Raw genomic sequence first — 25933 nt, forward strand, 5'->3', positions numbered from 1 at the left:
GAAAGTACTGAACTACTGAAATGTATTTAATACTTTATATGAAGAATTTTGAGTTGATTAAGCTTAAAGATGCCTCTCATGTGGAGAATATTTTTTTTTCTTCAACAAAGAGTAATAATCTTGATGGTTCTGTGGGTCTCGTCTATCAAATGTGATCTTGATTTTGTATTCTTTATTGGATTCAGATCAGGTGATTGGTTGGGCCATTCTACAGCTTGATTTTTTTCCTCTGAAAGCATTTGAGAGTTTCCTTGGCTGTGTTTTAAATCATTGTCCTGCTGAAATGTTCACCCTGGATCCTCTTCATCCTCCTGATATTGTAGATGTTGGACTGAAACAGCACTGTTAACTTACAATGAGGAAGAGCAGAGGGTTGCTGAAGAACTGCAGTGAGATTTTTAGCTGCTGTCTGGGCTTTCACTGCCTTTCTACACCTTCCTTTCTTCATGTGTTCAATATTTTTTCCCTGCGTCATTTCCTTTTATTACACATAACTATATTTGTAAACCAATTAGTTTTGCTTTCCTTGCACATGTGAATTTCTTTTGGTGGTTACCAACATCTGTGGAAAAATTCAAAACAGCACCTTTAGAAATATTTTTTTCTGAGAAAATGGTGACTCGTTGAATACTTATTTCCCCCACTGCATGCAAGTATTTGAAAGCAGGAGAACTCGGGGAGTCGCTTACAATGTTAGACCGTAACCACAAGAGCGCATACTGTAGTAAAAGTACCTGGCAAGTGGACTAGATGAAGAGGGTGACTCCAGACTTCTGGGTGCTGAGTTAGTCCTGTTTGAGACATGTACTGTATATATACACTTCACTTTATACTACAGGGCCCTATAGAGAGTCACACTCAACTGCTGGAGTCTTCAGGACATTCAGTGCTGGTGCTTGCTTTAAACAAGATCAATATGTAACTAACACACATCTAAAGTTTGTGAATGAGTGTTTACCTGGGCATGGTGGCGGATTTTTCCCATGGTCTTCTAAAGTCTGTTAATAAAAATGATAGAGGTAAACATTAAGAATATTCTTGAGTGTCTAATTGATCACAAATGTCAAATCAAAAATGTGTTTGTTCTTACCGCCTGGACCTTGAGTGTCGGAATCATCCTGAAGATCAGCAGGCCAAGAAAATAACAAAGAAGGTAAAAGAAAAGAAAAGAGTGTTCAATATTAGTGCTGCAACTCATTTTAGTACTTCCATTTACAGCAAACGTGACTTTATTCAATCTCATATCTATGGAGAAGTACTAAAAAGCTTCTAAGGCTTTTGCATGCAATTAATAGGGAATTACCATTATTATTACTATTATTATTATTATTATTATTATTATTATTGTTGTTAACATTTTCCGGAATCATTAAAGCACAAACCTACAGCCGACTTCATTGGTCAGTTCAATATATTGGTCAGCTCAATTTCGTAAAACATATTGCATAAAACATATTAAAAAAAACTCTTAATACTCTTGCATGTGCATAGGCCTGTCACAATAATTAACATATCAACTTATCGTACAATACTTAAAATCATTGTAATTCCGCTCAGCCTAGCTCCGAAATAGAGCATATTTGTAATGCAAAGAGAGGGAAAGGGTCGGCAAAGGACCACGAGCACTGTGAGCAGCATGGAGCTATATGTTGGTGCACTTAACCACTAGGCTATTGGCGCCAGCAACCAAGTACTCTTTTAAAGAAATGTGCCCAACACTGCAGATGACTTGCGTTGTGATGAGATTTTTTAGTATCACCAGGCCCTAATTTACACTTTATTTACATGTAAATTTGGTACATGTATTTTTATTCCTTTAAAATACAATTAAAAATATCAAGTAAGAATGTTTACTTTGTTTTCTAATAATACAACAAATATGACAAATAAACAATGTAAAAACTTCATAAAGCCAAAAGCGAGAGTTGAGCAAAGTAAGTGTAATGTCCATGACAAAATCGCCCACCTCTCTGCTTCATTCAATTTGTGTCAGCATCCAAATTTGCTCGCTCATTTTCGTTCCCTCATTCCTAATATAATACACTTAACTGCTAAGCTGTGTATTGGTGATTAGTCGGATATTTTATAATGCGCAGTGCAGGCCTCCAGGACAGGTTTGAAAACTCCTGGTGTAGGCAGTCAGTGATTGACACGACCAATGAAATCTTCAGAATCAGCTGCTTCGTTGGACACATTTGGCCATAATGAGCATTAGGAAACTGATGGTGTTCTTACATTAGCGGGCTCCTCTGCTTTTGGAGGTGGCTTTTCTCCTTTGTCTGCTGCTTTTCTCCTGGGAAGACAGACACAAAGACAATAATTAGTCAAAAATATTTAAAAATTAAAATTCTCTCTTATTTGCGTACATTAGAGAAGTTTGAGAAATATTAAGTGATATTTACAACTTGGTATTGGTAGATTGAATTCCACTTTGAGCGTCAGTTTTACAGTAATACTTTTGCACATTTACAGTAATACACTTGGATGTGTTTGCTAAAAGAGTTTGTTTACTTAGAAAATGAACATTCTGTCATTAATTGCTCACTTTTAAGTCATTTTTAACCCTTCTGTCCCTTAATAGAAAGTCTATTAAACCCCAAAAATAATCTTTTAAAAAGAACAACACACAGGTAAAGATGAGATAAAGGAAAACTCTAACATTTCTGCTTTGTGTGTGAGATTTGTTTTGAGATTTGCTCTCATGCGAGTACTGTTGGCTTCCTCAAAAACCAGTTCTTGTGTGTCGAGCAAGCATATGAACTTCCGTTAACTATTTATATAGTGTGCTCTATGTGTGTGATTAATGTCCTATGTGAATTAATAAGCCTAAATAACATATTTTTATTACATAAAAAGAGTGCTTTTCTTTCAAACCACTCAGTTCATGTTAACTACATATACTGTGACTTGATTCACTTTTCGAAATGTCAAATTTGATGTAATGGACTTTCTATGGAGGAACAGAAATTTTAATACAAAATAATTGATGTATGAAGATGGTTTTTGCACAGGTTTGGAACAACATGAAGGACAATAAATGACAAAACAGTTCACTTTAGGTTGAACTATCCTTTTGAAGAAGGCACGCAGGTTACCCTAGACCACAAATCCAGTCATAATTGTCAATTTTGTTTAAAATGCATCAAATAAGAAGCAAATAAATAAGCTTTACATCCATGTAAAATAGACAAAATCTAAAGATCTGGGAAAAAAAAAACACTTTTAAACAAATCTAAATGCACAATAATAACCATAAATGAAGTTTTGATATGTTTACAGTAGGAACTTTCCAAAATGTCTTCATAGAATATGATTTTTGCTTAAGATTGTAATGATTTTTGACTCATAAAATGTATTTTTGGACATAAAATATACCCCTGCAACATAAGACATACTTTGTGGTTCAGGGTCACAAACAGTGGTGTGAAAAAGTGTTTTCTTATTTCCTATTCACAGTTTAATGTTTCCGATCATCTAATTTAAATATTCATTAAAGATAACGCAAGTAAACACCATAAAGTTTTGAAAGGAAGTTTTTTTTATGGTTAAAAGAAAACAAAACACAAAACTACATTGCCCTGTGAGAAAAAATGTTTTCCCCTAATACCTAATAGCTGGTTGGGGCACCCTTAGCAGCAACAACTGAAATTATTCTGTTACAGCGCTGTGGAAGAATTTTGCCCCACTCATCTTTCCAGAATTGTTGTAAATAAGCCACACTGGAGGGTTTTCAAGCCTTTTAAGATCATGCTACAGCATCTCAATTGGATTCAGATCAGGACTTTGACTAGGCCACTCCGAAGTCCTCAATTTATTTTTCTTCAGACATTCAGAAGTGGTGTGCTTTGGATTATTGTCCCGCTGTGGAACCCAAGTTTGCTTCAGGCAAAACACTTTTTCCACACAGGGATATAGTTATGTATTTCGTTTACCCTTAATAATAATAATAATAATAATAATAATAATAATAATAATAATAATAATAATAATAAAACGTTCATTTCATAACTTTATGATGTGTTATATTTGACTAATATTTAAATTAGTTTGATGATCTGGAACATTAAAGTGTGACAAACATGCAAAAAAAAAGAAATCAGTTAAGGACAAGCACTTTTTCATACTACTGTATGTCAAATTATCATAATTAATCTAAACAATAAACTTAGCTGGAGAGAGATATTCACAGCTTTAAATATGTACACGATGCAGGCAGTTCTGCACCTCTGGCAATATCAGGAACTATGTCAGTAACGTGTTAGCAGAAGTTATAGGCATGCTTAATCACACACTTCACAAAACATCTCATAACGAGGAATTCACTACAAATTAATTTGTCATTCTCTCCCAGGGCAGCACAGTGGCGCAGTGGGTAGCACAATCGCCTCACAGCAAGAAGGTCGCTGGTTGTGGGTTTCCTCCGGGTGCTCTGGTTTCCCCCACAAGTCCAAAGACATGCGCTATAGGTGAATTGTGTGTAAATAGTAGTGTATGTGTGTAAATGAGTGTGTGTGGATGTTTTCCAGTGATGGGTTGCAGCTGGCAGGGCATCCAATGTGTAAAACATATGTTGGATAAGTTGGCGGTTCATTCCGCTGTGGCGACCCCTGATTAATAAAGGGACTAAGCTGAAAAGAAAACGAATGAATGTACTCTCCCATTCACTGCGCTCTAAGTTTACCCAACTATGATGACTTCTGCTGCCAGGAAACCCAGAAAAGGGTCCATTAACTAGGGATGACATAAATTGTATTAATTCTGCTCACCGTCGAGCTAGAATTGCGCTCATCTCTCCCATCAGACCTCCTCCTCCTCCTCCTCCACCACCTCCTCCTCCTCCTCCACTGGGCATTGACACACTGTTGCGGCCGCTGTCTGCTTTAGGTGCCGCCACACTGGCAGCAGCACTGGCAACACCACCGCCACCTCCAGCGTCATCCTGCAGGGGGAAGCACTGAGTCAATTACAGCAACCAGGCATGAATGTGTGTGGGCATCAGGCTTCAGGTGAGCTACTCAATTCATTTGTATTACACTGAATAAATTAAGATAATCACAATGTTATTCACCTTTTCCCTATGCTCTATGATGCCTTGTGTGAATTATGGAAGCAACCGGTAAACTGTAACCTAAAACTGGCTACAATGAGGTTTCTTTGACCAACTAAACTTCTCTTGATGACCAACTAAACTTCTCTGACCACATTTCTAGAACTGCTCGATCGTGCAGATTCGCACTCTATAACATCAGAAAGATCCGACCCTTCTTATCTGAACATGCAGCTCAACTCCTTGTTCAAGCTCTTGTTCTCTCCAAACTGGATTACTGCAACTCTCTACTAGCTGGGCTTCCAGCTAACTCTATCAAGCCTCTTCAACTGCTCCAGAATGCAGCAGCACGAGTGGTCTTCAATGAACCTAAACGAGCACATGTCACTCCACTGCTAGTCCGTTTGCACTGGCTGCCAGTTGCTGCTCGCATCAAATTCAAAGCTCTGATGTTTGTCTACAAAGTGACTTCTGGCCTTGCTCCTTCTTATCTGCTCTCGCTTCTGCAGATCTATGTGCCCTCCAGAAACTTGCGTTCTGTGAATGAACGTCGCCTCGTGGTTCCATCCCAAAGAGGGAAGAAATCACTTTCGCTCACGCTCAATCTGCCCAGTTGGTGGAATGAACTCCCTAACTTCATCAGAACAGCAGAGTCACTCGCTACTTTCAAGAAACTACTAAAAACCCAACTATTTAATCTCCACTACACTTCCTAATCTGCAATTGCCTCTCTGAATATCACACTAACTGTACAAAAAAAAAAAAAAAAACTAATACTACTAATACTTCCCTTCTTAGACTTTACAGACCTGAAACTTGCCTATAGCACTTATTCATTGTTGCTCTTGGTTGTGTAAATTGCTTCCTTGTCCTCATTTGTAAGTCGTTTTGGATAAAAGCGTCTGCTAAATGACTAAATGTAAATGTAAATGTCTTTATTCTCCTCGCAGCTCATGTCTCGAAAACTATGCTATACCAGCAGATATGCTTGTGATACTAATGTCATGTTAAAATACAAAGTGCAATGGTATTTTAATGAATCAAAAAAGCAGAAAGCTATAATTTACACATACTTCTCATTCTGTTATGTACAATGGTAGCCAAAATTATTAGAATACCTACCATATTTAAGAGTTTTCAGATGAATTGATCATTACAATACCCCTTAAAACTAATTAAATATCTAAAACGTCATCATTATATTCATTAATCTAATGTAATGTGTATTTATATAGCTTATTTATATAGTACATTTATTGTACTAGTGTATACACCCAAAGCGCTTTACAATCATTCATTCACCTCTCCACACCACCACCAGTGTGCAGCATCCACTTGGATGATGCGACGGCAGCCACAGGACAACAGTGCCAGTGTGAACACCACACACACCAGTTAATGGAGAAGTGGGTAGACAGTGATAGAGCCAATTCAGTGGAATAAAATTCAGTAAATAATAAAATAGAACCATCATAAAGATTTAGGTAATTTTCCTCACAAATATACACCTATTTCACTGAAAACATCACGCAATCATGTTCATTCATAGAATTAAAAGGAAAGCCTTTGTCTTAAGCTCCAGAAGGCATAGATTAACATTAGAGTCCATGAGCTGAAAATATACTCAGACACTCTGCCAAAAAAAACATGCCGTCAAAAGGTGGACACACCAAATATTAGTGGTATTTGCTGTGCTCAGTGCAAACATCTGCATGTTTCATGAATAATATGAAATTAAATCATGTTTTAGAGGGAAAACATCAATATTTTAGGATCTGTAAGTTGTTTTAATAATTTTGTCCAGCACTGTATATAGATTATTTTTTAACCTTGTTATTTCATGTGATTTGTTTCAGTTCCTTTAGATGAAACATCACTAAATAACATGTGAATCTATATAAGAAATTCAATAAAATAAGAAATTTTGAAATGCACAAATGATCTACTAAAATAAAAGTATTTTTAAAGTCATCATGTCAGAAAGTGACGCATCTAGACATCAGACGCGTCCCAAATCCCTACTTGTGCACTATTCTGTAGTGTAAAAAGAAAGAAGTGCATTCACACTGAAAATTCTAAAATGATTAAGTGCACTTTAAATACCTGGATAATGCATTTATTCAACTGATAAAACAGAAGTGTGGAATGATGAACACTTCAGATTAAATCTGATCTTTATTTTGTATTCTTTATTGGATTCAAGTCAGGTGATTGGCTGGGCCATTCTACAGCTTGATTTTCTTTCTCTGAAAGCATTTGAGAGTTTCCTTGGCTGTGTTTTGAATCATTGTCTTGCTCAAATGTCCACCCTGGTTTCATCTTAATCATCCTGCTAATGTAGATGTTGGACTGAAGCAGCAAATATTACTTTACAATGAGGAAGGGCAGAGGGTTGCTGAAGAACTACTGAGAGATGCCAGCTGCTGTCTGGGTCTTCAATGCCTTTCTACACCTCCCTTTCTTCATGTGTTCAATACTTTTTCTTCTGCGTCATTTCATTTTGTTACACATAACGTCATTTGTAAACTAATTAGTTTTGTTTTCTTTGCATATGTGGATTTCTTTGGTTGTTAGCAACATCTGGGGAAAGTTTCAACTGTGCACTTTTAGAAATATGTTTTCTGAGAAAAATTGTGACATGTTCAATACTTATTTCCCCCACAGTAAGTGATTGTGTTGCTTCCCGATGGTGAATGAAGTTATACCCACCGCAGTTACTACAGTTAAAACCAAAAGTTTACATACACTATATAAAAACGCACATAAGAATTAAAAAATAAAATGTCAGATGTTAAATGTGACTAAACTTTTTCTCTTTTAGGTAAGTTAGGATCACTAAAATTGTTTCTACTTGCTTAATGGCAGAACAATCAGAGAAAGTTTTTGAGAATTTTTTTTGAGTAATTTTCTTGAAAGTCAAAGTTTTACATAAGATTATTATGCCCCTGAACAAGCCCAGATGGTGATGTTAAGGTTTTGAAAGTTTCTGATTGGCTTATTGACAACATTTCAGTTAATTGGAGGCACAACTGTAGATTAGTATTTAGGAAAACCTCAAACACACTGCTTCCTTGCGTCACAACAGGGGAAAATCAAAAAAATCAGCCAAGACATCAGGATGAGAATCGGACCTCCAAAAATCTGGTTGTTCTTTGGGTACAATTTATAGATGCCTGAAGGTACCACATTCAAACAATTTTACTCAAGTATATGGGAATGTCCAGCCATCATACCGCTCAGGAAGGAGAAGGATTCTGTGTCCCAGAGATGAACGCGCTATGGTGCAAACTATGTGTATTAACCCCAGAACAAACGCAAAAGATGTTGTGAAATGCTGGCTGAAGCTGGTAAGAGAGTTATATTATACACAGTGAAACGAGTCAATACCAATATGAGCTGAAAGGCCACTCAGCAAGGAAAAAGCCATTACTCCAAAAGCATCATACAAAAGCCAGATTACAATTTGCAAAATCACACTAGAAAAAAGACTTTGATTTTTGGAGACACGTTCTGTGGTCTGATTGAATTAATATTGAACTGGTTGGCTATAATGACCAGAGTTACATTTGGAGGACAAAGAGTGAAGCTTACATCAGAACTGTGAAGTATGGGGGTGACAGCATCATGTTGTGGGGCTGTTTTTTCTGCAGGAGGGACTAGTGCACTTCACAGAATAGATGGCATCATTGTTACGTTTCACGTATGTTTTGTGGTATTTTGTTGTTTTTCTGTTTTGCGCTCTGATCTCTAACTCTCTCTTGTTGTGGTCCTATCCTGTTTCAGGTGTGCTACCATTGGTCGAGAGTGAGCTGTCAATTACCTTCGTCACTCAATCGGCGCCAATAAGGATTGGGTCCGCGCAGTATAAAAGCCCTGCGCTTGCGCTGTTCTGGAGGAGCGCTTGGCTTACTGCCAGTCTCCTCACTTGTGTCGACCGGACTGTTCGCTTGTTTGTTTCGCTTAGTTTGATTTCGTTTGCTGTGTTCTAGTTTTCTCTTTAGTGACAGATTGATTATTAGATAAACTTGTGCTGCTCAGTTTATTGTCTAGTGAGAATTTGAATGATCTTTATGAGAATTGGATTACCTGAGATCTTGTTTTGCTAATGGCTAACAGTGTGTACTTTGCGAGAATTCTAGTAATGCGAGCAGCTTAGTATAATTCTATATTAGTTAGTTTATGGAGGCGTTGCCACATGTGTAATTATGTTTTGAAGTTATGAAGTTTAGTTAAGCTACGTGCTGAAGATTACGGTTTTGTTTCTGCATTTTTCTTTGATCAATCAGTTTAGTGGGTTGGGGTTTAGTTAGATCATTCTGTTATATTTATTTCTTTGTTTTGGCAACACTCCTGTTTTCTTTATTTATTTTCTTTATTTATTTATAAATTACATTTACCTAACATTTCATATTCATTGTTTGACATTATCCATTAATAAATACTTACTTTTTGTTTCACTTATCAAGCGTCTGTGTCTTCTCCTCATTTATCCAGCATCAATCGACTCACTGATTGTTACGTTTTATCCATTTAATTATTTAACATCTTAAACACGTAACATCATGAAGAAAGAACACTATAACCATGACCCTAAGCATACTGCCAAAATAGTTAAAATATGCTTTAAGAACAACAGTGAAAGTTTTGGAGAGGCCATCACGAAGCCCTGATCTCAATCCTATAGAAAATGTGTGGGCAGAGTTGAAAAAGCATGTGTGAGCAAGACAGCCAACAAATCTGACTCAGTTTCACCAATTCTGTCAGGAGGAAAGGGCCAAAATTCCAGCAAACTATTGTGAGAAGCTTGTGAAAGGATACCCAAAATATTTGACCCCCTATTCAGTTTAATGGCAATAGATACTCATACACTACATGGCTGAGTCTATAAGTGCATAAAGTGTCATTTGGGATGCAACTATCCTCTTTTTGTGAATAATCTCACCTTGGGCACTTTGCGAAGTTTGGCAGCTGCCAGAGCAGCAGCGAGACCACCACCACCACCAGGTCCTCCACCCCCATCACTTCCTCCAGAAGAGGGCAGTGGTGGAGCAGGAGGCGGTGGAGCTCCTCCTCCTGAAGGCGGAGGCCCAGGTGGTGGAGGAGGTCCAGATGGAGGGGGTCCAGGGGGAGGTGGGGGTCCCGGGGGAGCTGGAGGGCCTCCAGGGGCCAAAGGCGGCGCTGGAGGAATCACAACTACAGAAAAAGAAAAACAGAAAACGTTCACTGAGCTACAGTGTTTCAAATAATAACCAAACCAACCAGATGAAATTAATACAATTAGGACAAAAAGGTATTTAAAAAGACAAAAAGATTATGTACTTGAATTTCTTTGCTTAGGGAAAACTACTCATCCCAAAAAAGCACAGTAAAATGTACAATAGGAAAATATACTAGTTAAAAATGAAAAATTACCTCATAATTTATTCCCAGCATCAATCGACTCACTGATTGTTACGTTTCATCCATTTAATTATTTAACATCTTGAACACGTAACATCATGAAGAAAGAACACTATAACCATGACCCTAAGCATACTGCCAAATTAGTTAAAACATGCTTTAAGAACAACAGTGAAAGTTTTGGAGAGGCCATCACGAAGCCCTGATCTCAAAATGTGTGGGCAGAGTTGAAAAAGCATGTGTGAGCAAGACAGCCAACAAATCTGACTCAGTTTCACCAATTCTGTCAGGAGGAAAGGGCCAAAATTCCAGCAAACTATTGTGAGAAGCTTGTGAAAGGATACCCAAAACATTTGACCCCCTATTCAGTTTAATGGCAAAGCTAAAAAAATAATTCTAAAATAGTAAACATTTAGTACGATTTAACATCAGTATAAAAATATACTAGTTAAAAATGAAAAATTACCTCATAATTTATTCCCCCTTAAACCTTCATGAGTTTTCTCTTCTGTTGATCACAAACGAAGATATTCTGAAGAATGCTGCTAGCCCAACGACTTCCATAATGGGAAACAGAGTTATTATAGAAGTCAATGGGTTTATAGTCTGGTTTATACTCAACGCATTGGCTAGTTCGCTTGAGTGTGCGCGGCAAATGTGACCTCATCGATGTGTTTGCGGAGGTTCATTTTGGGTGTGCGCCACATGATTTCGGCTGGCTGAGCGCATGATTTTTTTTGAGACTCGAGCGAACAGTGTGCGCGGCTCTGCGTTTGATTTGAGTTGAGTATGAAACACTTTGAAGAGATTTTGTCTGAAGCGGGTACTGTACGACTGCCTGATCATAGGGAGAACTAGATGACCGATAATTATTGGCTAGAAATTGCAGCAGCTGTGTGAGAGGAAAAAAAGTTTTTGTTAAAAATTTTGGAAAAACCCATGGGATAAGTTTGTTAAAGCCAAAAGAGGATGCGGAGACCCATGTACACAATTAAAGAATGTATTTTTCCCACCATTGAAGGGTTTAACACTGATGTATATTACAATTTTGAATTTAAAACAATTTATTAGTTACAAAACTATTATTAAGGAACAAATTATTACTTTGATAACAGGAAAGGAATATTTGAACCTTTCGGTTTACAATAAACTGATGCCCTGTTTGGCTAACACGTCAAGTATAAAAACCTTGTCCATTTCGTGAGGTGAGCCCGCAGTCAGTGGAGGTCCGTGACACGGTGCCAGACGAAAGTATAAATCAGGCTTAAGCCAGTGGTTCCCAAAGTGGGGGTCGGAACAATGAAAGAGGGGATGGGGTCGCTTGGTGATTTCCAAAAACCTAATTCATTTTATTAAACTATTAGAATTACCATATTTTACCCATATCCTACTGAAGACAAAAATAGAAGTTTACAGTTACTATATACCATTTACTTACTGCAGTAGCTTATAGTTCTATTGGATTGCGACCCCTGCAGTGATTAGGTTATATTAAAGACACAGCAATAGCATCAGATGCAGCAGACTGATTTTAGGGCACCAGATTAAACTTTGACACATTTACAGCACTCACATACAGAAAAAAAATTAAGAATACACTTGGGCCTATTGGTGTGTGCGCACCATTGCATGCAAGGTTTCTGTATTTATAACCACCTCAGAGGATATTGGGGGTTTCAAGTCACTGGCATTTTTATTTTGGGGGTTGCAGGCTGAAAAGTTTGGGAACCCCTGGTTTAAGAAACCAGGATTTTTCTAAATATCTTCTTTTGTGATCAACAGAAGAAAGAAACTCAAATAGATTTTGAATAAGCGAAGGATGAGCGAATGATGGATTTTTTTTATTTATTTTTGGGTTAACTGTCTATTTAATTAACAGTGATTCATGGATGTTTTCCATTCATTTACATTTTCAGATTGCATCATGGGAGCGTGATCTTCAAAAAGTTGAACAAAGTGACTTTTACTGCTATTTTTAGCAGTCTGAAAAAAAAACTGTCTGGTTTGGTTACATAATTATGGTGCGGGTAATGAGCTGAGTGTTTGAAGCAGATATCAAGGTCACATAATGCAGTATGTAGGCATCAATAAAAGAGAACATCTGTGAATCTCAAGCTATGGGCAAATATAATATTAACATATTCTTAAGTGTATACACATTATGATTAACCACAATTATTAACAGTATCATATTTAAACAAAATAAGCCTATAAAACAAATAGATTTTTAGAACTAGTTATTTGAGTTGTGTTCATTTTAAAGAGCAAATGGTAAAATTCACAGTTTGATTTTTTTAGTAACTCTTTATACTAACTACACACTATGAATCATTTGTTAAGCATTAGCAAAATGTTAATTCATAATTCGTTAAGCATTAACTCTACAGTAGACGTTAGGAAGCAGTTTATAACTGCAGATAAAAAAGCTGTATTTCTGACTTATAAACACATGTGCACTGAGCTGAATGATTGTATTTTTATACTTTGTTAATGATTATTTGTATTATTAAGTATTGTATTATTTACAAACTACATATTTAATAATAGTTGATATTTTAAGATCATTCATAATGTGTAAGTAAATGATTAATAAACTATTCAAATTAACATTCATATATCTTATTATTCAGGCATATAATAGTTCATTAGTATGCTAATAAATGCTTTATTAACTCAACTTCATCCAGTTATTATAACCTAATCTAAAGTGAAGACTAATTATGCTTTGTAAATCCCTTATAAATTACAATTAAAGGCTCAGTTCTATTCTAAACAGGAAAAAGAAAATAAACGACTTTATTCATTTTTATTCCTTTGAAGACACACAAACGAAACTGAATCAAATGAAAAATAAATCTTTGCAAGCTTATCTAAAATAAAACTACTGTACAGTTTAAACTTCGCTAAATAACATTGAAATGTTGCATAATAATAATTGTTAAAATATTATATTGTTGTTATTTTATCCAATTTTATTTATTTGTATTTATTTCTAATTGTATTGTAACACTCTTGTTATTCAGCAATGTTTAAACTTTACAGTAATTTTATTTTTAGATAAGATTGCACACATGTATTGTATTAATACTAAGCCTTTAATTGTCATTCATAACGGACTTACAAAGCTTAAATAGTCCTTACTTTAGATTAGGTCACAAAAATTAATAATTTGGCAAATAAATTGATTACTGATGTCCATGTAAACACAGTCACTGTCTTTCTCCCCTGTTCTTTTTCTCCCTGTGTTGATTTGCCTCTAAAAATCAGCATGTGCTCAAACTGAAACTCCCCTTATAATGCAAACCATTCCTTTTTTTGCCACTCAACCCTATCACCAAAACAATCATGGACTGACTCACTTTTCGAATCGGGGGTAGGTTCATGGCTCTTAAACATACACAGTAACCATTACTATAAGCCTGAATAATAACTTATATGAATGTTGACTTGGATAGTTTATTAATCATTTACTAACTAATCCTAAAAAACACCAACTGCTCTTAAATACAAATGGTTTGTAAATATTGCAATACTTAATATAGAAATGAACAATTAATAAGATAACAAAGTATGAAAACACAATCATTAAGCTTATTATACATGTGCTTATAATTCAAGAATACAGCATTTGTATTTATAAATTGCTTATTAAGGTTTATTAATGTAGAGTTAATGCTTAACAGATAATAAATTCACTATTAGCTAAAGCTTAACAAATGATTCATACTGTGTAGATATTACAGTTACCTATTTTATTTTTACTTTCAGAGAAAATTTTTAAACATTGAAGAAGACACTTTAAACTTTTCTTTTCATATAAACTCACTTTTGAAAATTTAATATGATGCAGAAACCAAAAAGGGATATCTTGTCTTTTCCCCATTTATATTTATATACCCCTTATATACACCCCCCCCCCCCATACCATTAAAAAAAACACCTTTGCTGGTTTTTACTCAGAAATAAGTGCAAACTCATGTCCACTGAGGTAAAAGAGTTTCTGCTGACCTGAAGCTACTGGCCGTTCTCTCTCTTGTCGTTCTCTCTCTTGTCTTTCTCTCTCTTGTCTTTCCCTTTCCTGCCGTTCTCTCTCTTGTCTCTCTCTTTCTAGTCTCTCTCTCTCTTGCTGCTCCAGCCTCTGTTGTTCCAATCTGCAAGAAAAAACAACATTTAAAGTCAAAATACACAAAAAAATACCAGCATATACAGTTGAAGTCTGAATTATTAGACGTCCTGAATTATTATTACCCCTGTATAATTTTCCCTATATTTCTGCTTAACGGAGAGAAGATTTTTTCAACACAATTCTAAACATAATAGTTTTAATGACTCATTTTTAATAACTGATTTATTTTATCTTTGCCATGATGACAGTAAATAATATTTTACCAGATATTGTTCAAGATACTAGTCTTCAGCTTAAAGTGCAATTTAAGGCTTAACTAGATTAACTAGGCAGGTTAAAGTAATTAGGCAAGCTATTGTATAACGGTGGTTTGTTCTGTGGACAATTTAAAATACATAGCTCAAAGGGGCTTATAATATTGACCTTGTTTTAATATAAAAACCGCATACATTAACATTTTAATAAAAAACGCATATATTCTTGCTCAAACAAAACAAATAAGACTTTCTCCAGAAGAAAAAATATTATCAGACATTCTGTTAACCCTAACCCATTCTGTGGAAAATTCCTTGCTCTGTTAAACATCTGATTAACTCTGGGCTAATCATTTTGACTTCAACCGTATGTGCTGTTCACCAGCATGTAACCATTAACCAGTCATTAAACATGCAAATGTACTATAAATATATTAAATACTAACTTAAAATTGTCAGTTGCTCCTGAAGTAAATACTGGAAATTGGGCAATATTTAAAATAATTTTAGTGCTATTCAAGATATTTCTACGGTGGCCAGGAGAGCTTAAAGGTGCAGTAGGTGATTCTCTTCAGAAACATTTTGTGCTGTGCTGGTTGAAAGTCTCTTCACATTCCAAAAGTAATGATTAAAGAGAATGATCGAAATGTATTTATGTGTATTTTTATATTCTGGGTGAGGCACAAAACTAAAAAGTGTTCATCCAATTAAATATTGTCAGGCTGATAATTCCATTATTCTGATAAGTAGCCCAAACCGTCTGTCAGCAAATGTAGATTTGTACAACTGCACACCCCTGTTCACGCAGATCTGCAACACACGCCGCGGTCACGTAGACACTTACAGCGAGAAAAACAAATGCTGAATCAAAGCTTTTTAAAATCCTGAATCAATATTGGGGTTGTTATTCACGCAGGAGGAAGGATGACACCATGGCTGAAGTATTTCACTTAGACAGGTAATGTTATGTTTTAAAACTATTTTAGTCATGCCAAAGAGCATAGAATCACCGTAGTGCGATTTGGGAAACAGCCACTAGATGGCGCGGTGGCCATTTTGGAATGAAAACTTCAATAGAACAACAGCATATTATAAGTCTAAAATAAACTATTAAAAGTGCTGATGATAGTGACAGTAAGTGTTGTATTGCTGTCTTACAGGTTGTCTCTCAGCTTTAATGCGATTTTTAAATAAATAAATAAAAAACAAGGCAGCTGCTTGCCATCAAGATAGCAATAAGATCCAATGGACTGCCGATCGCTTTCACTCCAAAATAGCGGAATCGGGGGTTGTTGCTGGGCGCTGCTGTTGCAATGGAACGTTCTATTGAGTGTCACCTCTTGGTCATTCTAAGCTCTTTTGTCACGCAAAGCTGATGTAGATTGTGTTGTTTTACGAATGGGTTATATGCACAGAAGTGTTGTTCAGCCACTGAAATCTTCCGGTGAGAGATTGATGAAACAGTTCAGTTTCATAAGGGACCTTTTACAGCATCGATAATGTAGATTTTTATCTAGTTTAACAACAAAACATTAGTCAATTGCGCTATTCCACCTAGCCTGCTTTACTAAGCTGGTTTTAAATTCATTTTTAAACAATGACAGCCTGTGATGCGTCCCTATATTGTTTGCCATGCTACTCTGAATATTCGGTCTGAAATAGCACGCAAGTTTTGTTCAGTAATAAGTGTAATTCTTGCATCTCGCCGGCCAACCACTAAGCATACAGTAGTCACTTTAGGACAAATCACGTTAGAGAGTGAGACCAGCGATCCTCGCATGCATGAAATACATGACTACACAACTGAAAACGTGCTCGATATAATGCAGATGTTTTGTTAGGAATTGTAGTATTTCAAAGCACTATGAAGACTTCTAATTTGTGGATGACATGATCTAGTGGGTCTCCGAAATCTTTAATGTGCGCATTCATAATTTCAGGAGACTTGACTGGACTGCAGGGGAGGGATTGCGTTTTGAACGTATTATGCTAACCGGTTAGCATTTAGGCAGATCACCTACTGCACCTTTAACGTGCTAAAATTTAAGAAAACACATGCAATTACAAAACACGCCAGCAAATTAAGAATAGATCTTCATCTGTTTGACAGCACACATGCTGGAAATCCTCAAAACGCAATCAAAGTAATAAAATGTGCTGCATTTTCTCACAACACTCTCAAATAAATAAAACACGCTGCATTTTCTTACAACGCAAAGAACTAACGAAAACGCCTGCATATTCTCACAACACTTTCAAATAGCAGGGAACACAACGGAAATGTTTAGAGGAACCTAATATGTGATAGACCCGGCTATATAGGTTATGGTTATTTAGGCTAATAAAATAAACACAAAAAACTAGGCTAATAAACACAAAAAACTTGGACCCCTAAAACATTTCTGTTGTGTTCTGTTGCTTTTACAAGTGTTGTGAGAAAATGCATTGTGTGTTTTTTTTTTTTTAAATGTGTTTTGCGTTGTGAGAATTTGCAGCACGTGTGCTGTCAAACGAATGAGGATCTTTTCTTAATTTGCTGGCGTGTTTTGTAATCGCAAGTGTTTTCTTAAATTGCAGCACTTTAAGCTCTTTCTGCCACCATTTATTTAGGATAAGGCATACAATAATATTTAAAACTAGAGTCCCTTTTCGTGGGATGTACATGAGGATTTCATCATCTCGAACATAAATAAATAAAAAATGCAGTGTAATCTAAATAAGACTAAATCAAATCAAAATAGAAAGACATGCAGTGAAACTGTGCTAGCTACATCTTTTCTTTCACATTGTGGCATACATGGCATGTAACGGATTATATGGAAATATAATCCCAATGTATATGTACACATACATACATTTCATTCAGTACACATTTATGTAACGTTTAACAGCAGCATGCATACTGTGGCAAGACTGCAATGTCAAGTTTCAAGTTAAGTCAAGCCTCTCTCAAAGCCATTCAAAGCATTTGAGTCAAGTCAAGACATGAGTCCACCGGCTCCATGTAGAGATTTTATCATGGAATAAATAACTATAACAGAGACAAGAGAGAGAAAGAGACTAAAAGAGAAAGGTTTAAAAAAAAAAACTTAAATCATTAAAATTACTAACTTACTACAGTAAAACAAAGATTATTTAAAAATACTGCTCACACTATTTGGCCAAAAATTCATCCATGTTTCTTGTATTTAAAAGAGAAAAAAAAAAAAAAAAAAAAAAAAAATATATATATATATATATATATATATATATATATATATATATATATATATATATAGTTGAAGTCAGAATTATTAGCCCCCCTGTATTATTAGCGCCACTGTTTATTTTTTCCCCAATTTCTGTTTAATGGAGGGAAGATTGTTTCAGCACATTTCTAAGCAAAATAGTTTTAAAAACCTATTTCTAGTAACTGATTTATTTTATCTTTGCCATGATGACAGTAAATAATATTTTACTTGATATTTTTTAAGACACTTCTATACAGCTTAAAGTGACATTTAAAGGCTTGACTAGGTTAATTAGGTTAATTAGGCAGGTTAGGGTAATTAGGCAAGTTATTGTATAATGATGGTTTGTTCTGTAGACTATCGGAAAAAAAATTAGCTTAAAGAGGCTAATAATTTTGTCCCAAAAATAACTTAAAAAAATTTTAAACTGCTTTTATTCTTGCCGAAATAAAACAAATAAGACTTTCTCCAGAAGAAAAAATATTATCAGACATACTGTGAAAATTTCCTTGCTCTGTTAAACATTATTTGGGAAATATTTAAAAAAGGGGAAAAAATCAAAAGGGGGCTAATAATTCTGACTTCAACTGTATATAAATATTCCACTATTCATTCTTGATTCCACAAGAGCTGTGAACAAATTAAGAACATTTACAAAGTCTTCCAAACAGCTCAAAACGGCCAAAATTACATGCTTAAGCACTTTCCTTGTTTCCTTTGAAATATTTACAGTCACAAATAATAAAATGCTTTGTTAAAAATTAAGCCCAATCCTTCGATAATCCTTTCAAGCAATGTAAAAAGCGGCACCAACCTTGAACATTCAGCAAAAGCAGATTCATGACTATGTGAAACTGTGAGACAGGGCTGTCCACTGTTACCGGCCCACTTCGATATTTGCACCAATCAATTGGCTGGCAATGCTCATAGAGCAAGCAGATATGCCGGGTCTCAAACTGTATCTCACTAAGTTCCTGCTGTTTGCAGATGCTCTGGTGCCAACAGAAAAGGGTCTACAGCAGCAGCTGGATATCCTGCACAGCTTCTGTCAGACCTGGATTCTGAACATTAACCCAAAGAAAACCAAAACCCTAATATTCCAGAAAAAACCCAGATGTCAGGGAAAGAAACAGTTTTACCCTTGGTATGAGAAAGGCTGAACCTGCCACAAGCTACACACACCTTGGGTTAAAAATAAGTGCTAATGGAAATCAAAATTTGGCTGTGAATGAACTGAAAGACAAAGCAAGAAGGGCCTTTTACGCCATTAAAAATTAAAGTGGCGTTGCTTACTGCAGAAGTTGGGACTTTCTCAACTTTTCAAGCGCCAATCGAAGCATCAGCCAATCAGATGGCAGTATGCAAATACACAAGCTAAGACAGTAGCCAATTGCTGACTCATTTCATTAGCTGATGCTGATATGATGATCGCATCATCCTCAACTTCAGACACGCCCTCTTTCAAGCGTTGAAGATAAAGCTCTGTGTGAATAGGGCCTTAACCATACACCCTCACACTAAAGAGAATTGGGACACCTTTACTCCTTCACGTGAACGCACAAAATGAGGGGTAGGGATAAGGGGAAGGGCTAAGGGGTAGAATTGGGATGGGGCCTAAGTATGATAGCTTCCTGCTCCTCCTCTATGCAAGTGGTACTCACTGCAGAGCCACTTGGGCAGAGCTGAGCTCCAGCTCCTCCTTCCTTGCACTTCTTCTACAAGTGATGTCACTGGGGGTTGGGGTTAGGGGTGGGGTGGGTGTACGCATTAAGGCCCCGTTTACACTAATGCGTTTTCTTTTTAAAACGTGTAAGTTTTCCTACGGTTACGCCATCCGTCCACACTACGCAGGAGTTCTCGAGCGCCGAAAACGGAGCGTTTTGAAAACGCTGGAGAGGCCGTTTTCATTCTAAAACGCTGCTGCTCTGTTTCAGTGTGGATGAAGAAAAACGGAGACATCTGAAAACGGAGGCGGGACTGCTGAGATTCGCTACCTGATCGGGGCTTTTCTATCATTGCGTATCCTTCGCTTATTCGTCAAGTCCCTATCACATGACTATAACATATGGCTTTAACGCTACCGGAAGACAGTACTGTAAACAACAACATGGGCACAGAAATGGGAGCGTTGTTTGCACTATTGTCTGTTTTAGGCACCATTGTGCAGTGATTCATTTGTTACGTTTAGAAACAACTCGACCTCGTCATCTGTCCACAAAAATACCTCTCTTCCTTTCTTTGCCATCGCGTTTAACGTTCAACCGGCGTTTGTTGACTTACAATAACAAAATGCTTTTTGTTTTTACTAGAACGCGCATGCCCAGAGTGCGCGAAAGGTCACGTGATATAGGTTTTTGGTGGCGTAGTGTGGATGGAAAATATGTTCAGAGATGCTAATTGAAACGCTAGTGTGGACGCAGATCGTTTTTTAACTAAAACGCTGTCTTAAAACTAAAATGCACTAGTGTAAACGGGGCCTAAAACAGCTTATAGGAGGAGTTGAAGCTCAAGCGCCCCCTCATGGGAGCCCAAGTGGCTCTGCAGCAAGCAGTGTCTCCCTCTATGCACTTCTCTTCATCGTTTTTTAATCAACTTAATTACGAATCAAAACCAAAAAAAAAAGTCAAGATTTGTAAATGCAGCAATATTTCTAAACTGTAGTCTCGAAATTGAAAGCAAGAGGAGAATGTGGAAGAGGATTTGTGAGTCAGAAAGCCTGACCCGGACTTCTGCCCCGTCACTTCAGGGGCTCACGGAAAGCTAAAGACTCCAGCGTTAATACCAGTAAATCCCTTGAGAGTGTGTGCTTGTGTGTAAAGGAGTGTGTGTGCTTCAGAAATGAGGTCAAAGTCTGACCAGGAAACGCTGTCTTACAGCAATTCACACAAGGACACAGAAAGTGAAGAAAGCTTAAATGACTTCAATTCTGGAAATAAAATAAACCCCAGTCTAATTTCGACCCCAGGCCTGTACCTTCTCTGCTGTTCCAGCTCTTCTGGTGATGGTCCATTAGACACAGGCCGTGCGGAGTAACCTAAAGATATTAGAGAGGTTGTGTTGACTGTTTTCATTATACATTAACAGATATGCTGTGTCATGGTGCTGTGTATATGTGTGTGTTACCTCCATCAGGGATCGAGCTGAGCACATCGAGAGCGTGCATCATGCCATTGGCAAACAACGCCGCATCTTCCTTGCTGCCAAAATTGAGTCCCCACACCTGCCGGGCGTCCCGCCACTGGTGGAAGTTTGGCGTGGCCTGATTATATTTTAATCCCTTTACAATTGGACAGTTTATCACAACCTGGAGGAGACACAAATGTATGAATGTAAAATATGGTGGTTTTATCTTACGCTGTGGTATTCTCTCTCTTTTGAGTTCAATTTGGTGTATATTTTGTTCATTAATTTCATTTAGTTTTAAAATGTAATTCGTACAGAATTTCTTTAAATACATTTTTTTTTTTGTGCAAACATATTTTCAGTTTCTGAATTAATTGACTATTTATGTGTCTTCAACATATTTAAAACGATAATAAAACAACTAAGCAGTTTATTGTGATTTACGCAATATAGATATATCATTCATCTGCTGCGTAAAACATATATTGGACAAGTTGGCGGTTCATTCCACTGTGGCAATCCCTGATTAACAATGTGACTAAGCTGAAAAGAAAATGAATGAATGAATGAATTAATGAATGAATGAATTAATTAATGAGATATATCTGTTGTTCATTCATTTTCCTTCAGTTTAGTCCTTTATTTGTCAGGGGTCACCACAGCGGAATGAATTGTCAACTATTCCGCCGTATCTTCCAGCCACAACGCAGTACTGGGAAACACCCATACAAGCTCATTCACACATACACTTATAATAAATGCACAACATAAATACACAATTTTTATATCTAAGAACTTGGCACAATCATTTAAAGTAAGATTTTAATTCACATATATTGGAATAAACTAAAAGATATCAACCAACTCTCTCTCAAACTACTAATTTCAAAATATTTGCCAAAAAATACTCTGCCATTATTAAAATATCTTAAGTAATGTATACTTTTGGCTGCTTTTCAGTGTGATTATTTAAGAAAAAAAGTATTTTTTTATTAAGAACAGACACAAAGACTCTTAAACTACTGATTTTAAAATCTTTGACAAAAACTTCTCAGTCATCATTTAACATATCTTAAATGATGTACTTTTAGCTGCTTTTTGGTGTGATTATTTTCAAAGATTTACTTTTTTTAACTAAGAACAATCATGAAGACTCTCTCAAACTATTGATTTCAAAATCTTCAAAAGAAACTATTCCATTAAATTAAAAATATCTGAAAGGATGTACTTTTGGCTGCTTTTCTGTGTGATTATTTCCAACGATTTTACTTTTTTTATTAAGAACAAAGAGTCTTTCTTAAACTATTAATTTCAAAATCTTTGACAGAAACTACTCTGCCACATTAAAATATTTTTAATGATGCACTTTTGGCTGCTTTTCAGTGTGATTATTAAAAAAAAAAAATCATTATTCAGAACAAACACAAAACTCTCTACTCTTTTTGAAATATTCTAAGGAAACTACTCTGCCATCATTAAAATATCCTAAATCAGGGGTCACCAATCTCTGTCCTGGAGGGCCGGTGTCCCTGCTGGGTTTAGCTTTAACTTGCCTCAACACACCTGCCTGGATGATTCAAGTATACCTTGTAAGACCTTGATTAGCTTGTTCAGGTGTGTTTGATTAGGGTTGGAGCTAAAATCTGCAGGACACCGGCCCTCCAGGAACAAGTTTGTTGACCACTGTCCTAAATGATGTACTTTTGGCTGCTTTTTCATTGTGATTATTTGTAAAAAGTTACACTCTTTATTAAGAACAACCACAAAGACTCTCTCAAACTACTTATTTCAAAATCTTTGACAGAAAATACTCTGCCATCATTAAAAACATCTGTAATTATACACTTTTTCCTGCTTTTCGGTTTAATTATTTGCAAATATTTACTTTTTTATTAAAAACAAACACTAAGACTCTTTTTTTTAAACAGCTGATTTTAAAATATTCTGCAGAAACTACTCTGCCACATTAACAAATATCTGAAATGATGAACTTTCGGCTGCTTTTCAGTGTGATTATTTAGAATTTTTTTTTTTTACTAAGAACAAACACAAAGACTCTTTCCCAAACTACTGATTTCAAAATCTTCAAAAGAGACTACTTTGCCATCATTACTTTTGTGTGTTTATCAGTGTGAATATTTTGAAAATCAAGAACACTAAGATTACACATCTAGGAAGTTGGCACATCTATTTTAAATGAGATTTAGATTTGCACTACTTGAATGCACCAAAAGATTTGCTCCAACCCACCCGCCCTCACAGTACTTCAACCCAAAAGTGCAAACAGATTTGTAAACGTCTTTGCATAGCCAAGCAGAAGCAAATATATTAATTAAATTATCAGACTGTCCAGGAGGGGGCTCTACCAGCAGAGTTATTTCAATCTGCTGACTCTTCGTTTCTCTGTTTGTATTACAGTCATGAATTCCACAAAGCAGAGAGCAGGAAAGAAAAGGAAGAGAGGAAGAAAGAAGAGAAAATGTCCAAAAAAAAAAAAAAGTTCACACCAATGAACAATGCCATCAACACACACAAACTGCTATCAGACACAGACTGCTAACACACAAACCAACCGAAAGAGTACTACAGGGAGAGACAAAAGTCCCTGAGTCATTGAGGCAAAAAGAAATGAGTGTGTAAAGAGACAGATGGACCGAGAAGAGGTAGAGAATGGGAATGGGGGAGGAGGAGGAGGGTTTAACTGGCACAGGAAATGGTTTGGCTATCTTACAGGAAGCAACATCTACTTTAGCAGTCGTCTCTGGGGAGCAGTTGTGTCTCTCGTATATAAAGGGCGACAAGGCTGAGAGAATCGAAATGCACGTGATGAAATGGACTGTGAAAGTTAATATCAGAAAATATTTGAATTTAAGAGGAATATTTCATTTTGAGGTGATGGATATTAAGTTTAATGTTCAGGCTGCTTTTTTTTAAACAATATGAAATATGTGTATATATGAATATGAAAGGGAGAGTTTACATAAATGAAAATTTGCACAGTTCAATTCTGGCTGTTAAAGGATTCACCCAAAGAGGAAAATTCTGTTATTAAATATCATCCTTAACATCTAATTACTGATGCTGTTTGGGAGGTGAAGGGACACGGGACGTTAAAAGGATGTTAAAATGTGTAAACTGATAATACAGTTTAATTGTTGGAGAAAATGTAAAAAATTGAATAATAAAAATAATTAAATACCATCCTTTCCTTGTTCAGAACATAGAAATTAAGATATTCGGGAATGTGCGCAATATGCTGACACTGAGGAGAAGAAACTGTGGAAGTTATTTGTTTTATGTGTGGCACAAACATATTCTTGTAGCTGGATAATATTCAGATTAAACCACTGAAGGCATATTGTCTGTTTTGTCAGTCTGGTTTTTGATATTTGTCAGGATGTTGAACAATTCTGGAAACTGCCATCGATAGAGGATGAGGGAGCTCTCAGATTTCATCTAAAATAAACTATCAAATACCCTTCAAGGTCCCTTGAAATTAAAATAAATTTTTTTTATGTAAATCTATAAGCTAGTGTGCTACAAAATTTACGTTTAGAAAACATGAAATTATTTTAAACATCCAAAGCTTGCAGTTTGTCTCTTCTGCCTAAATCGATCAACAAAACAAAGTTGCGTCCCAAACAAAACACTAGTTTTTAAAAAAATTTTATTAAAAAAGAAATTTAAATACACAACAGTGCAAACAGTTGAAGTTTTCAAATTAGTGAAATAAATTACTAAACTAAATAGTGGGAGCAACCTCCTTTGCCATCAGGAGGTAGTGCAACCATTGTGAATAAAGTGTTCAAACACTTCGGTTTATTGGCAAATAACATTTATTTGTTTTAGAATTTTCATTGTGAATGTGCTTCTTATAATGCGCTACTTATGCAATGCAATAGGGTGTAAGCATAAGTATGCTAAAGGACTTTTAATTTGTCAGTAACTGGGGTTAATCGCTTACGGTGAACTGTTTGCCATTACAAAATTGGTGCGTTTAAGATCTGCTTTCTTTAAAAATTAGAAATCTCCACTGATATATAAAGTGAGGCTCAGATTGTACGAGAAGCACTGCATTAAATGATATTTTCCCTGCCATGTCTTTAAAAAATAAACATTTATTTTACCCCAATATATTTAATGGAGCCCTGCAGGAGCCTGTCGATTCTGATGGGCGTGAGCGAGTAAACAGCTTTTTGTCTGGTTTTGTGCTTGAGCAACTAAATGAATGCCAAAGTATATTCAACTGATTGTATTTTAATTACATTACAACATCCCTAACCCTAACTCACATTAAGCATTTACTGGAAGTTTATCAATGTGGGAAGAAACACTAGCTCCGCATATGCCCTATACACAATGCGCTGAATGCGCTACTTGTACAAAAAAAGGCACAGAATAGTTCCAAAGTATGTGATTTGCAGGAAACCAGCATTTATTCTGTAATAATTTCTTTCCTTTTATGGATGTCAATAGGCAACACAGTGGCTCAGTGGAAAGCACTGTCGCCTCACAGCAAGAAAGTCACTGGTTTGAGTCCCGGCTGGGTCAGTTGGCATTTCTGTGTGGAGTTTGCATGCTCTCCCTGTGTTGGCATTGGATTCCTTTGGGTGCTCCGGTTTTCCCCCAAAGTCCAAAGACATGCGCTATAGATGAATTGAATAAACTAAATTGGCTGTAGTGTGAGTGTGTGGGTGTTTCCCAGTACTGGGTTGCGGCTGGAAGGGCATCCGCTGTGTAAAACTTATGCTGG

At 36.2% G+C, this 25933-nt stretch overlaps 1 protein-coding gene across 2 annotated transcripts in view; it reads right to left on the reverse strand.

Annotated features, from left to right (window-relative positions):
• vaspb (vasodilator stimulated phosphoprotein b) overlaps window positions 1-25933 on the reverse strand; it is a 94662-nt gene that overhangs the window by 9214 nt on the left and 59515 nt on the right. The window contains exons 3-11 of one of the 2 annotated variants that reach the window (XM_005173679.5): window positions 21181-21361; window positions 21031-21091; window positions 14456-14598; window positions 9990-10240; window positions 4767-4939; window positions 2236-2293; window positions 1091-1118; window positions 959-998; window positions 735-791 (exon numbers count right to left, since the gene is read on the reverse strand). In XM_005173679.5, the coding sequence (XP_005173736.1) occupies window positions 735-791; window positions 959-998; window positions 1091-1118; window positions 2236-2293; window positions 4767-4939; window positions 9990-10240; window positions 14456-14598; window positions 21031-21091; window positions 21181-21361 (992 nt within the window). The remainder of the gene's footprint in view (window positions 1-734; window positions 792-958; window positions 999-1090; window positions 1119-2235; window positions 2294-4766; window positions 4940-9989; window positions 10241-14455; window positions 14599-21030; window positions 21092-21180; window positions 21362-25933) is intronic. The other variant, XM_005173680.5, reaches the window with a different exon arrangement.

This window comes from Danio rerio, chromosome 18, assembly GCF_049306965.1.
Source record: "Danio rerio strain Tuebingen ecotype United States chromosome 18, GRCz12tu, whole genome shotgun sequence".
Classification (NCBI taxonomy): Eukaryota; Metazoa; Chordata; class Actinopteri; order Cypriniformes; family Danionidae; genus Danio; species Danio rerio.